This window comes from Nuphar pumila, chromosome 14, assembly GCF_984573655.1.
Source record: "Nuphar pumila chromosome 14, dmNupPumi1.hap1.1, whole genome shotgun sequence".
Taxonomy (NCBI): domain Eukaryota; kingdom Viridiplantae; phylum Streptophyta; class Magnoliopsida; order Nymphaeales; family Nymphaeaceae; genus Nuphar; species Nuphar pumila.
This window is the reverse complement of record NC_143262.1, coordinates 13,458,526-13,474,447: the sequence shown is the minus strand read 5'-3', so window position 1 is coordinate 13,474,447 and position 15,922 is coordinate 13,458,526. Positions and strand designations below refer to the sequence as shown.

The 15,922-nt window shown below is 37.3% G+C and overlaps 1 protein-coding gene across 1 annotated transcript; it reads left to right on the top strand.

Moving 5' to 3' along the window:
• Positions 1-805: 805 nt before the first annotated feature.
• On the top strand, positions 806-4,294 carry LOC149816431 (UDP-glucuronate:xylan alpha-glucuronosyltransferase 2-like). The gene is made up of 2 exons (XM_089986891.1): positions 806-1,403; positions 3,315-4,294. Exons 1-2 carry the CDS (start codon positions 806-808, stop codon positions 4,292-4,294), a joined length of 1,578 nt encoding a protein of 525 aa, XP_089843017.1.
• The last annotated feature ends 11,628 nt before the right edge of the window (positions 4,295-15,922 follow it).

Genomic DNA, 15,922 nt, shown 5'->3' with positions numbered 1-15,922 from the left:
GGTTTCTGCTTGAGGTAATTGCTTTCAATTCACACTATTGTTGGTCATTGAAAGTGGTGAAGGTAATGGCTTCCAAGGCAGTAGTTGTGATGATCAATGTGGTTTTCATTACACTTTTTCTCATTGTCTATGCTGGGCTGCTTCTGCGACCGTCTTCTGTGTATCCCCAAACTCGGCAGATATTGATCAGATGTTCATCAGAATATTGTCAAAAGACCAAGGTAAGGTGAGGGACATAGTTGTGCATTAATGAAAAGAAATTGCATACAGTTTCCCTTCACAAAATCCTTGAATCATAATTTTTTTTTGTTTTGTTTTGAATTGAAAATTTAGACACCATCCACTTTCTTGATTAGGATGGTAGTTTATACTTGCAATGAATCTCATATAGCTCTCATTTGCAAAATCACAAGTTTTTCAGTCTGCTTTTTGCAAAAACTTTGAGAATTTCATCTCCATATTCTGTTCTATGTACAGACAGAATGTGATAGTTTTGACTAATACAACATGGTGTCCAAAGCACCACAAATTTGCTTTTGATCTCTTTTCTCATTTTGATTTTCATAATGGTATACTAGTAACAAACTGGTCATGATGTTCTTCATATTATAATTCTTAAATTCATTGGATTAGTTTCATTGAACAACATGATCCATTAGTTTGATTAATATTTCACAGGGGAAACTGTATACCTATTGAACAAACATATGATTCCTATTCACAAAAAACCATAAAAATCCAGTGCCCCTACAATATTATCTAAGCTACCCATTTTGATATTCAGATGGAAAACAACACTCAGACAATGCAGCCCAAGTTTGAAGGCAACAGAAAGCTAGAAACATACACCAAAGAGGACCAAGAAGGGTTGGTGGAGGTGAAGTCAGGCATGAAGATTGCACTAGTGAATTTGGAGGGCTCTGAGATCAAAGAATGGGAAAGTGCAGGAGATGCAAGCGTAATCCACTTTGAGAGAGTATCAGAGCAGTTCCAATGGAAGCATATCTTCCCGGAATGGATCGACGAGGAGGAAGAAAACGGCGAGCCTTCTTGTCCTGAGATTCCAATGCCAGATTTTGATAGCTACCACAGAGAGTTTGAGATGGTGGTAGCCAGATTGCCCTGTAAGTTCCCAGAAGAAGGGTGGAGGAGGGATGTGTTTATGCTGCAGATTCATCTCATTGCTGCTAATTTGGGGGTCAGGAATGGGAGGAATGACCTCTCAAGTATGAACTTCCTCTTCTTGAGTTCCTGCAGGCCAATGGTAGAGATGTTCAGGTGTGAGGAATTGGTGAGGCATGAGGGAGATGCATGGCTGTATGAGTCAGATTTGGTGAGGCTAGAAGAGAAGGTGTCCCTGCCAATTGGGTCTTGCAAATTGGCACTGCCCCTCTGGAAAGAAGGTAAGAGTCCATTTTTTTTTAAAACTTAAATGCCATGTATTTAGGGATGGCAGTGGACCTGCGGGAGGCTTCATTTCAAAACTTTTTCCTCCATCCCGACACAGGTTTTGATTTTAACCTCCCTCGAGAAGGAGAGGAAGTTTATATATATATATATATATATATATATATATATATATATATATATATATATATATATATAGGATTTTATAATATGTATAAGGGTATAATAATAATTTTTTAATAAGTCCGCTTGTGTGGCAGGAGCAGTTAGTGCCCGTCACCTTGTGTTGGAACGTTGCAAGTTCGATTCCCTATGGTATAGTTGTAGAACTGGTAGGAGTCTGTCTAACCCCAGCTTTCTTTGTAGAAAAAAAAAAAACTAGGCAACCCCACCGTGGCTAACCCTCAACAGCTGTGGCTATTCTTAAACATCAAACTCTGATCATCATACCCCTCAGAACTTATGATGCAAGTTGTTTATGATCAAATCTGACCCTACAAATGGATTCAATATGATTGATTTAATAAGAATGGACCTTTGGATGAAAAAATATGATTCTTTTAATCACAAAATTTTGTATTTTGTCAACTGTTGATTTTTGAATCGCCAAAAAATCCTGTACACAAGTCGGATTTTCGGCAAATTAAATGTCGATCTTCACTAAATGAATGATCTTGATCACTTTTGTGGAGTCCCGTTTGATTAAAACAACTTGTATCAATGAAATCTCAAGGGGCATGAAGATATGGATGACATGGGATTAGTGAAACCGATTTGGTCCCTTACCTAATGGCATTTGACATAAACAAAACAAAACTTTTCAACTGTCATAATTATAAATTTATTTTCTTTATATTTTGTGAAAGACTGCCCAAATGGGTGTTGACATAGCTCCCTGACTGGAATACATACATCCATATGCACATGCACATGACATCCCTTTGTCAAGGATACTCCAATTTAGTCGTGTCCTGTTCTCTTATATTCTACTAGTAGTGAAATTTTTTCAGAGAAATCGCGTGTCATGTGTCCTCATGCATTGTATCCTTGTATCTCACACAGCTGCTCATGACAGAGAAAGGATGACTATGGTCTTCTTGCTTTGGTGCAGTTCGGTTACACTTATCCCTCATGTCACCCCATCATCATACCCCATACATGATCTTCATTGATACAAGTTGTTTTGATCAAATCCGATGGTACAGATGGATTCAGGTCAATTAGATAACAATCAATCTATGAATTGCATTTTTTTATCAATATCTATGGTCATAAGGTTGAATTCATCTAATATTAAATGTTTAATAGTAGATTAACCTAAACATTAAACCAGTTAAGTTTAACATTAAATGAACTCAACCTTATAAAAATAACTAAAACACATTTAAAAATAATAATATTTTTAAAAAAAATACAAAATTATTTTTTTGAGAATTATAGGTATTTTGAATTTGGAGAGAATTGAAAAGTCAAACACACTTTTTCAAAAATATAACTTTACCAACCTATCAAAGTTACTTTTTGACATAAAAAATAACCTTGTATTTAAAAAAATACTATTTTTTTAATGTGTTTTTAGTCATTTTCGTAAGATTGAATCTTTCTGATGTTAAAGACGAGGGTATTTTTGTCATTCATGTATGATAATACTATTGTAATAATAAAAAATGAATGATACTAGTACTATTAATTGATTAATTAATTATTAGGTTACCAACTTACCGTACCTTTCAAGTATCGTCCTTGAGAAGCTTCTAGTGATAATTTAATGTACAATTAAAGTCAATTCCAATCACATTTCCCAGAAACGACAAAATAAAAAGTCGTTACTGCCATAATTCCGAGTCAGACTGTGTAACGGCAGTTGAGCCTAGTCTAACCAAAGTTGTCTCGGTGGTACGATGCAGGAACCAACGATATCTCAGATTTGTGGAGCAGCACAACCGGCCGGACCTACTTAGGCCCGGCCGGACGGTGGCACCAACCGCAGCCGCCACATCGCAAGAGACGGGAGGCGTATGCGACGGTCCTCCATTCGTCGGAGCAATACGCATGCGGTGCGATCACCCTGGCCCGGACTCTCCTCCGGACCAACACAACCCGGGACCTGGTCATCCTCATCGACAAGTCCATCACCCTTCGGACCCGTCTCGCCCTCCAGTCCGCCGGATGGAAGATCCGGGACATCAAGAGGATCCGGAACCCAAATGCAAAGAAGGACAGCTACAATGAGTACAACTACAGCAAGCTAAGGCTCTGGCAGCTCACCGAGTACGACCGAGTCGTTTTCATTGACTCGGACATAATTGTCCTCAGGAACTTGGACATACTCTTTGGCTTTCCCCAACTGTCTGCAACGGGCAACGATGGTGTAATCTTCAACTCAGGTGTGATGGTCATCGAGCCATCCACGTGTACGTTCCATATCTTGATGAAGGAGAGGAAGAGGGTAGTGTCCTACAATGGAGGGGATCAAGGGTTCCTCAATGAAGTCTTTACATGGTGGCATAGGTTGCCTAGGAGAGTCAACTACTTGAAGATCCAATGGTCCAACAGTAAAATGGAAGCAAAGATCAAGAACCAACTATATGGGTCTGACCCACCTAAGCTCTACGGGGTGCACTACCTTGGGATCAAGCCATGGCTGTGTTACACGGACTATGATTGCAACTGGAACATTCCTGACCAAATCATATTCGCGAGCGACGTCGCGCACCGGCGTTGGTGGAAGATACATGATGAAATGGCACATGACTTGCAGAAGGTGTGCCTTCTCAGACCAAGAAGGAAGTTTGAGTTGCAATCGGACAGGAAACATGCTAGGAAGGCTAGGTTAGCTAGTGGGCATTGGAGGATTAACATCACTGATCCTAGACAGTCTTTGTGATAAGTTCTCACCAGTCCAGTTTGAGGTTGAACTGGACTGTTTAGATGGAGGGTCAGGGATTTTTTTTTCTATTATTGAGGATGTAAAGATAAATAAGTACTATTTTATACCCAAAAAGAGAGAGAATTGCCTGAACCAACCAATAAGCAAATCTTTGATAATAAGTTATGATGTTAACTTTCTTATCTTTTTTAGTCAATTCTTGAAGCAAATGGGTTTAATTATTTTCCATATTTACACTTTGAATGGGGAATTTTTTTTCCGTGGGGTGGAGAGTTGAAAGTGTAGCAATGAACAAAGGATGCAGCAAACAAATGGCTTGGAGTTGGCCTATCTTGGATTGAGAGTTTAAAAAAAGAAAAACAGAAAAATAGTTCCATTAAATTTATGGATAGATTAGGTTGTGAACCCAACTAAGGGCAGTTACACTGTTTTATTGTCTCTGATATTATGTTATTTGGTTACATTTTCTTTCATTGTTACTTTTCATGTAGCAAGATTTCTTGTCACCCATTGTAATATGATATTATGTTTTAATAATAAGATTATTTCTTATTCAAAAGATAATTAACTAAATTTATTGTTTCGTTGAACAAAAAATGCTAAAAAGAAACTAAATTTATTGTGCTGTTTGGATGTAGTATCTTAAGGGCTCAAACCCCATAAGCCTATCTAACAGAATTTTTCCTTTTTTTTAAAGAAAAACACTTTAGAAGGTAAATGTGTGTGTGTGAACAATAAGCAAATAACGTGAAGATGCATATGAAAAGCACAGATACGAAAACTAAAAAATATATACACCCAAAAGAGGAGAAATGTATAAAAAATGAAGGGGCCTTTTTTTTTTATGACTAAGAACCTGCCTAGGAACAGGGGTGCTTAACATTAAACCCTAGGTGAGTGCCCTAACTCACAAAAGTACACCCACTATAAGCCACCGGTTTGATCCCAGGAGAAATCAATCGTGAGTAAGATGACCATCTTTTTTTCTTCGACAGAGAAAGCTGGATTTAGGCAGACACCTACCAGTTATACAACCATATACCATTGGGATTCGAACTTGCAACGTCGCAACACAAGGTGACATGCACTAACTGCTCCTGCCAGACAAGCGGAGCCCCGTTGGCGAGGTTCCGCCATCTTACCAAGCACCACCTTAACTATTAGGTGGCCTCAAGGGGCAAATATATATTTTACAAGTTGGAAAAAACATCTGTATGGTCTAGCAATTGAATGATGGTGGTGGTGGTGGTGGTGATGACATTAAAAATAATGCCATTTAATTTGAGTTTTGATCCTCTGGCTAATAATACTAGACACGATATGTGTATTGAAAGTTAAGCAATGCCCCCCAACAGCTTCCATCAATTATTAAATCCTTTCAAGAGATGACTAACCTCTACTTGCCAGCCTTTTACAAAGAGAAGTTTCCTGGTCTCCAGTTTCCCACGCTATTGGGCAGTAGGCGCATTTCATGCAAGTCAAATATTGAAACGTATTAAAAAACTACTAAAGAAATCCAAACGCAGGAAAAAATTTAGATTTTTTTTTGTTCAAGCAGATTACTTATGTTATTCGACCAGATTTTGTTAATCTTGATCACTTCTGCATTAAACAAGCTAAGACTTGCGAGTGGTTGGTTGGATTGGTTGGAGTGGCAGATTTTAGTTAGGTACACCAGCTCTCTCTCTCTCTCTCTCTCTCTCTCTCTCTCTCTCTCTCTCTCTCTATATATATATATATATATATATATATATATATATATATATATATATATATATATATATATAGAGAGAGAGAGAGAGAGAGAGAGAGAGAGTCTTACTCCCCTAAATTTCTCTTCCCACTCACATGCCACGTTGGAAAGGCATGACCTATACCAAGGTCTCTTAAGTTTTTATGCTAGGGGATGAAATAATAATAGCAAGTACCCCAGTCCTCTACTTCAATTATTGTCCACCAAACTTGATAAGCCTTACACGTACGAGAGAGAGAGAGAGAGAGAGAGAGAGAGAGAGTTTGAAATTTTGAATCATGATAACATAAGCACTATATTTCAAATCTTACATCACTGGATATAGCATAATTTAACTAGATCAACCTAAGGATTAATTCACATTGGTGATCGGATGCGGGTAAGATTCCAAATCTATCTTAATTGGATATACCATAATCTGAACTAGATCTACCCGAGGATGAATTCACATTGTTGGGTCTGATGTGGGTAAGATTCCAAATCTATCTTAATTGGATATAACATAAGCTAACCTAGATTTTAACTTGAAAATTTTGGATGACCTGATGTGATGACAAAAATTGAATTGGCTTAAAGGCACACTATATATAGCACTAAAAACGCTGCAGTTGGCCCCTCTTAAATAAAAATCTGGGTGCAAAAAGGTGAGCTGCAACTTTACTTCTAACATACAACAAAGCTTGCACCTCTTGTGCTTTTCTTTATTACATTTTGTACCAAGGCAATTGACCATCATGACAAGGTTACCTACGGTTACCTTGAGTAGCACCACATAGAAAAGAAAACTTTGATACAAGAGTAAAAAGAAGAAAAGAGTCCGCACCAAGTAAGTCACACCAAGACTAAGGGACCTTTCATGGTATAAAGTCTTGCATGCACCTACTAATGAATCATAAAGTCCTGCATGCATCCATTAACGTCAAGAACGTTGGTTAAGGCTAGGTGACACACTCAATATTGGTTTAGAATGACCATTGACTAGTTGGTCAAACTTTCAAGATGTTAATGGTCAAAACCAAGACTGAGACCAAATCTGAATCCAAAGTTCAATTAATAAGCTTATGTCAACTATAGACATTTTAAACCCATTGTGTTTCTCAAAATTGATAAAATGTGAGACTAAAAAAATTTTCTCTCCAAAATACATTTCTCAAAAAACTTAAGCAAAGCAAGGGTTATTTGGCCAATGAGGTTAGTTCAAAAGACTAATAATTTTAAGCCAAAACAGCAATAAGAAAGAGTATTAACCTTTTATGCATCCAATTACCTTTTAATACTTGCCTAAATTCCCATCTAATTAGTTTTGGTTTCCCGTGAATCAAATCAAGAAGGGGCTTATCATGTCAGAATCCTAGGGATCCGACTTTTTTTCCGTGGACTTTTCCCAATCAAATGTGCCCTGAGCCACGTTCAGGGAAAATTGTATTCAATTATGAGGTTTGGTTCCAGTCCATAACTTCAAGTATTGCATGCATGCAAGGTCCAAATAAAGTACTTCAATACCTTATCAAGATTTGCATTACTAAAAAAGAACAATCAAAAGAAATATGGGTTCATTTGCATGTGCATGAAGCTCCATCCTGTCGTGGTGAAAACTTCACCACGGATCAGATATGGACCGGATCTGAACCTTAATCCAAAATTTAAACAGCAGATCCATATTCGATGAGGTACAGTTGAATCTGGATCTGAAATATATCTGATGATCCAATAGAACACGGTTAAAAGCTCCTCACAGGTTTTTGTGAAAAAAATGGATGGATTTGATCTAAATTTAAAGTTGATCCAACCTAAAGTACTGATCAGTATGAAGAAATAATCTAATTCCGCAAACATGAGTCCAATCCGGACACAACATCCATGTCTTGCTCTAAGGATCCAAATCTGAAATTAACATGTCCGGCTCTGATTGAACGTCTGACTATATCTAATCCATTTGCAGCCCTAGATAAGCAATGATTGAGCATATCTCAAAAAGGTAGCCTTCACCACCACCCTCCATCTCAAGATGGATGATTCAATAACTTGGGGCTGTGAACATAAGTAGGTGTGGTCATCAGCCCCGCCGGCCTGGCCAGGGCCCGTTTAGAGCTCGGCTGTCGGGCTTTAAGTGGGGCCCGGCCTATTGGTGCATTGTCCCAATGTGAAGCAGGTCGGGTCCAACCTAGCCGGACCCAAATCCATTTATTAGTAATAATTAACAAGTTTTCAACTTCTCATGTACCCAACTAATTAATTTTCTAGTTTTCATAAAATTAATGCTAACTAATTAGGTAAATAGTGATAGTTACCAAGTTGCTACCCAATAGTTAATTTTTTAAAATTTGTATTATTAAAAAATTAATAAATAACTCAAGCCCATCAGGCCGGCCCTGGCCTAGCCCACGTATATAATGGACCGGGTTTTGGCCCGGACATAAAATCATGGCCCAAACTCAGCCCATGGCGGGTCGGGTTGGCTTGGCCCATCAGGTCACCCTCTCACGAGCTAAATTTCAAAGGCCCATGCGGCGCGGGGCAAACTTTGACCCAACAAGCCTTTTAGCAAGTTTCAAAAGCTAACAAGTTTGGGCCTAACAGCCCAGCTCATTGCCCACCCCTAAACATAAGTATTGAATTGGATAAACTAAGTTTATAAGATCCAAGTGTCCTTTTTGCTATATCCTTGTGGCACAGCTCATGACCATTAAATAAGGCAAACCCTTAAGAGGTCACGACATTTCCTCTGATGGTTATGCATCAAAACCTTCAAAATAATAAGTTTGAAATAATTAGACCAAGGAGCATGGCGTAGTGGGATGGGGCCTAGACCGTTTGATGGGTAGCCTAGGTTCAAATCCTTTGGGCATCACCCCCGGCATAAGCTGAAGCTTGGCAACTCTCTGGGGTTGAGGGGTAACTCCTCAGAGTTTTACATCGACATGGACAAAGACCTTTGGCACGGTAGGCTGAGCCAGCGCAGGCTAGGTCTCTGCACCTGGGGCAGTTTCTCTGAGTAAAAAAAAAAGTAAGTTTGAAAAAATTGCCTATGAAGGTAAACCTAGGAAAACTTTTGTAGGGTTAACATCCTTTGTTTGCAAAGGAAACAAAATTAGCTGAGGGTGCTGAAATTGACAGCTAAACAATAGGGAAACTAATTGATCTCCAAATGCCTTCCCCATGTAATAAATCTAAAGAAAATAATAATAATAAATATTAAAATCAAAGATAAAAGTTCAGAATGCCTTTTATAACGTCGGTAGATTGAAGTTTATCATGAGATTTCTGTCTTTTGCTCCCAAAACTGCCTCAACTCTGATAATTTACTAAACAGTTACAATGGGAAATTACTCCCTCGAGTTTCATTAATCTTTTCATGTGCAGAAACTACACTGTACAATATTAATTTGGAAAATTTTCAAATACCGCACAAACTTTTCCATCTAAATTATGTGCACACACAAAGTTTGAGAGTTTGTCAAATTTTCAGCGAAGTTTTTACTAGGGTTAATCAAATGGTGTTCAGTTTAGTTATCTCTAATAAATTCTGTTTTATATTTATTGAATATGAGAGGCCTATTTTTTAAGAAACTTTTTCCCTTTTTCATCTCTCTCTCTCAATGGGCCAAGCGGACCCAGCCAGCCATGGGCCGGGTTTGGGCTAAGGTTTTAGACCCGGGCCCGTTAGGTACCGGGCTGAAACCATGCCCATTATATATGTGGGCCGGCCCGATGGGCCTGAGTTATTTATTAATTTTTTAATAATATAAAAATTAAAAAAATAACAATTGCATAGTAACTTGGTAGCTATCATACATATACATGGATCAATATGTATAAATCTAAGAAGAGGGTTTGTATTTCATACCTCTTTGAAGCAGAAGTGTAGAAGCAATTGTTGATGCTCGTCTTGCTCAACGGATGCATGCCCTCACTTGGAGAGAACGACGAATCCACGAATCCAAATGCCCCACGAAGCACTATCACCACGAGGATGGCCTCACCGTCTTCTTTTTCTTCCTTTTCAAAATGTGCACTCACTGTGCACAAGATCTCTCTCTGTATCTCTCTATCTCTCCCTGTTTCTCTCAGTTTTTTACTCTCAATTTCTCTCTCAGTTCTCCCTATTTTTTACGCAAATGAGGAATACCACAAAAAATGGAGAGGTGGGCGGTTTCCAAACCGCTTCCTCCTTAAATGTGGGCTAGGTCCAGATCTCGCCCATCATGGATGGACCCGGTACCCAACCCAACATTCTCCCACTCACACATGATGGGAAAAGATCTTAAAAAAAGAACACCATATGTGTTCAAATGGTGAATAACATCAGGTATTCATACTGTCAAATGGATCGTGCGACCCGTGAGCTTAGGGAATGAAGGCATATTATGTACTGGTTAGTGTAACATAATAGCCTAAACCTGCAAAAATAAGATAACACAAGGTATACATGCACAAGCCAGGTAAGAAGCTCACTGTGTCCTAGATCAAATACATTTTTTTGCATTCTATCATATTGAATCCCTCTGCACATATTTATAGTGCCAAGCTATGCTAGACAAGGCCTTCTATTATGTCACATTTTAATCATAAACCCAACATCCTGACATCCTCAGGATGTGATAAAATAAGCTAGCTTTTAACATGTGTATAATCTGAAAATGTCAAATGATCTTCATTTCCAACACTTATTCTTTGAATCAAGATAAGTGGATTTTTCAAACATGTTCTTTTAGACCGGATCAGACATGGCCTTAAGCAACATGCTAAAATAACAACACTCATCTTTCTCCTTAAAATAAGGTCAAAAGTCAATAAGGTCACCAAAGTGTGTGTGTGTATATATATATATATATATATATATATATATATATATATATATATATATATATATATATATATATATATATATATATATATATATATATATATCAAGGACTCACATAATCAAGAAGCAGGGATCATTCTTTATTTTCTTTTGTGGTCGACTTATAGTTATGGTGCGACATACGTGGTATGACTCATGTATTACGGCAAGACTATCTCACTCTAGTGAGCGTATGCATACACCATAAATTCTTTGTCGTACAGATCTTTACTAGTTCAGTTCCTCCCAAGAAACTAACTTGAGTCCTTCAGGATGCACATTCACATGCAATGTTTATCCAAGTCCTCAGATCTGGTCAACCAGGTTATCCTTGACATTTAGATAGTAAGGTTGGTCTCTCCATATAGTTAAATATACATGAGACCTCATCCTAACTCTGTTAGGATTATGTATCTCATATACGTATATATGACGGATATCATAACTCATTGTACTCCTACTCTTTTGAGTTATTAACACATGATATCCCCAAAATCTGACATGATTATTAATTTAGCAACCCTGGATTTTGTTACATCTCATCTCATCCCGCCCACAAGCAGCCTTTGAGGTGATAAATCTGTGTAAGAAGATCTATCTCAAAGCTGGTAGCATACTCATATAGATGTGCAACAGGCTATATAATAATCATACAAAGAAATATGAATAACATTAGCATATCAAAACTTATAAATACTCATAGATTTTACATGCTTAACATAAGAATCCCTATTAATCAGCTTAGTAAAGAGATCTGCCACCATATCTTGTGTATTAACATATGGTAAGGCAACCTTGCCTTTAGATACAATGTCACGTATATACTTTCATCTAGTGTCTATATGTTTGGTTCTACTGTGAAACTTGGGATCTTTAACAAACGCAATTGCCGCTTGATTATCACAGAATAAAGTTACTGGTAGTTTTGCATCAGAAGTGACTATGAAATGTTTGATGAATCTCCTTAACCAAACACATTCCTGCACTACCAACAAGCCTGCAACAAATTCAGCTTCTATTATGGACAAGGCTACACACGTCTGCTTCTTGCTATACCAGGATATAACATCATTGTTCATCAAGAACACATAGCCAGACGTAGACTTACATTCATCAGGGTCTCTGCCCCAATCTGCATCCATATAGCCTACTACACGCATGTTACCATCATGGTAGCAAAGAACTAAATCCGATGTACTTTTAAGATATCGCATAATCCTCTTGACAGCCTTCCAATGAGCTTGTCCTGAATTAGTTTGATATCTACTCACCAACCCTACTGCATAACATATGTCGGGTTGGGTGCACATCATTAGGTACATCAGACTGCCTACTGCACTGAAGTAAAGGACTTTAGACATAGCTTCTATTTCTTTTGACTCCTTTGAACATACCTTAAGACTTAAATCAATACCTTTTGCAATAGGAGTATCTATGAGTTTACAATCTTGCATATGAAATTGTTCTAAGACCTTCTTTATATATGACTCTTGTGAAAGCGAAAGAAGTCATTTTGAACGATCTCTTTTAATATCTATGCCCAGCATAATGCAAGCTTCACCCATGTCTTTCATTTCAAAATGAAAAGACAATAATTCTTTAATGATTTTCAGAAACTCTAAATGATTACTAGCCAATAAAGTATCATCTACATATAGAGTTAGAATTATAAATTTTGGACTTTGTCGCTTAAGATAAACACAGTGGTCCTCATCAATCATAGCAAAGTCATTGCTCATGATGGTCTCTTGAAACCTTAAATACCAGTGTTTGGATGACTGCTTCAATCCATAAATGGATCGTTTGAGCTTGCATACTTTGTGATCAAATCCAACAGTAACAAACCCCTTGGATTGTTTCATGTATATTTCTTCATTCAGTTTTTCATTTAGGAATGTAGTCTTAATGTCCATTTAATATAATTCTAAATCCATATGTGACATTATGGTTAACTAAAGGCGAATAAAGGTCAATTTGACCATAAGAAAGAATATCTCATCATAGTCTATCCTTGCCATCTGTGTATATCCTTTAGCAACCAAACGTGTTTTGTATCGATCGATAAATCCATCAGCATTCCTCTTAATATTGAGAACTCATTTGCTCCTAATAGGTTTTCTTTCTTTTGGAAGATTAACAAGATCTCAGACCTCATCAGATGCCATGGATTTTATTTTCTCTTCCATTGCCTTGCGTCATTCATCCCTTTTAGAACAAGATAGAGCATCTCTAAGACTCTTAGGTATCTTATCATCTTGAGGCATGACCACAAAGGCTTCCCCTTTGATATAGAATCTTCGGCAAGGAATTCTTTTACTTGAACTCTTTTGAGTTGCCAGATCTTCATTAAAGTCGATATCCACTTGAGTGTTACTCCCACTATCCAATAGTGGTATAGACACATCCTCTTATGTCTCTAAAACATGATGATTAATCTCTTTCGACTGATCTGAATCATCTAATTCATAGAACTGAAAGTTACGCTCTATCTCTCATCTTTTAAGAAAATCACTCTCAATAAATGTGGCATCTCTAGAATCTATCTCAGAAATACTTTCATCTGTATTCTCTCCTAAGAATACATATCTTTTTGAATGTTCACAGTATATTATAAAGATACACTTCTTTCCCCTAGGACCTAATTTTTCATGTTGATGAGAAAGATTATGGACATATGCAGCAGACCCTCAAAGTCTGAAATAAGTCAAATCAGGCTTGCTGCCTTTCCATAATTCATAGAGAGTTAAAGAAATAGATTTAGTGGGTACACGATTTAATACATGGGCTGCAGTCAACAAACAATCACCCCAAAAGGAAATGGGTAAATTTGTCTGCGTCATCATGGACCTGACCATCTCTAAGAGAGTCTTATTCCTCCTTTCTGCAATATCATTTTGTTGCGGAGTTTGAGGAGGAGTCAATTGTCTATCTATCCATTTATTATCACACAATTTCTTGAATTGTTCAAATATATATTCATGTTCACGATCTGTTCTCAAAGGCTTGATCCTACGATCAAGTTGATTCTCTACCACGTTCATAAAGGATCTAAAACAATCCAATGCTTCAGATTTATGTAAAATTAAATACACATGGTTAAATCGTGTATAATCATCAATGAAAGTAATGAAATAAGAGGCTCCATGCCTCGTTGACACATTCATTGGCCCACAAATATCAGAATGAATTAATTGAAGAGGATAGGTTGCTCTAACTGCCTTTCCAAAAGGCAATCGAGTCACTTTTTCAGTGAGACAATGCTCACATATAGGCATTTCAATCTTCGTATAGGATCTCAAAAGACCCTCTCATGTGAGCCTATCAATTCTCTTTTGCCCTATATGTCCAAGTTGAGCATGCCATATAGATACATCCACATTCATATTATTAGCAATTAAAACAAGAGAAAAACATTCATCACTAACATTCAAACTTTTAAGTTTTGTATTCAACACATAGAAACCAGAAGCAACTAAAGTTTGTCTACAAAGGATGTCAACATTGACATCTCCAAACACAAGTTTATAGTTTAACATAGACAAAGCAGAAACTGAAAGCAAATTTTGTCGAATCTCTAGAACATGCAGAACATCATATAATAATAAAGATTGTCCTTCTCGCAAATCCAATTTGCAGGTCCCGATCCCTTTGACTTCTGCTTTAGTGTTGTTCTCCAGGAACAACCACTTCAAACCATATGGCATATTCCTGTATTCGATGAAGTTTATGCGGTCTTTGGTCACATGGTCGATGGCTCCTGAGTCTAAAATCCACATAGGATTAGATTCAATAATTAGTGCACAACTACAAATATTTGCACATAAATTAGGAGTTATAAAAGAATGTACCTTCTTCTGCTCATGACATTTACGAGCATAGTGACCCAAATTGCCACACTTAAAGCATTTTGCATTCGCCTTATTTTTTCTGCTACCACGCTTCCCAGAGCACTGATAAGGCTTCTTTTCTTGCTCTTTGTCTTGTCCCTTCTTGTCACCCTTCTTGAACTTCTTTGGTCCATAAAATTTCTTTTTAAAAGATTTTGGCCTCTTCGAGCTTTCTGCCACATATGCCCTTATGCTAGATGGTTGAGTCACTTCAAGTCGGTCATTTTCTAGCTCTACATAACGAAAAATATCATCGAGAGTCTTAATACTCTCGTTATGGGTCATATTAATTTTCATATGCTCTCAACTGTGTGGTAGAGAGCGAATCACAACCTAGACCTGTTGTTCATCTATAAGGATATGTCCTACACTATTGAGCTCTCTTATCATATTTGTCATCTCCCTGATATGTTGGCTCATAGTGTGCTGAGGGGACATTCTGTAGGAATCAAACCTGATGGTCAACCTTCTAAGCTTTGTAGTTGATGTTCCCCCAAACTTATCTTTAAGGGTCATCCACATCTGTTGAGCAGTCTTAGAATGCTCATATTGGCATATGATGTCATCATGCATTAAACATAATATAGTGACACATGCAACAATATTCATGCACTTTCATTTCTCATAGGTTTCCATGTCCCTATGAGATTGTGCCCCATTACCAATTTCAGGCCGTTCTACAATATGGTTGAGAGCCTCCAAGACCTCAGCCTCCTCTAGTGTAAACTGAATCTTCTTATGCCATATATCATAGTTATCATCGTTCAGTTTCTCAATTCGTTCTAAGTCTATTATGGATTTGCTTAGCGCAACCATGTTCTAATAAAGATAAAATGTGCAACTATGTTATTCATGCATGTTGTGATCTAATCACTAGCACATCTATATGCAGTCATAATCACATGATTAGATAATATATAATTTCTCTTAGGGCATTGAATTGAAAGCTCACTACGTTCACAATCATCTCTCACTTTTCCTAAGATTATTATATTCATCTAAACTGTATTATAACTGTATAAATTAAAATATTAACTCATGGAGTAAGTACTTCCAAAGTACTTCAAACTCCTCAAAAAAAAAACATGATCACATCACATTCATTCACATTGATGTTCATATCTATATGTATTGAAACA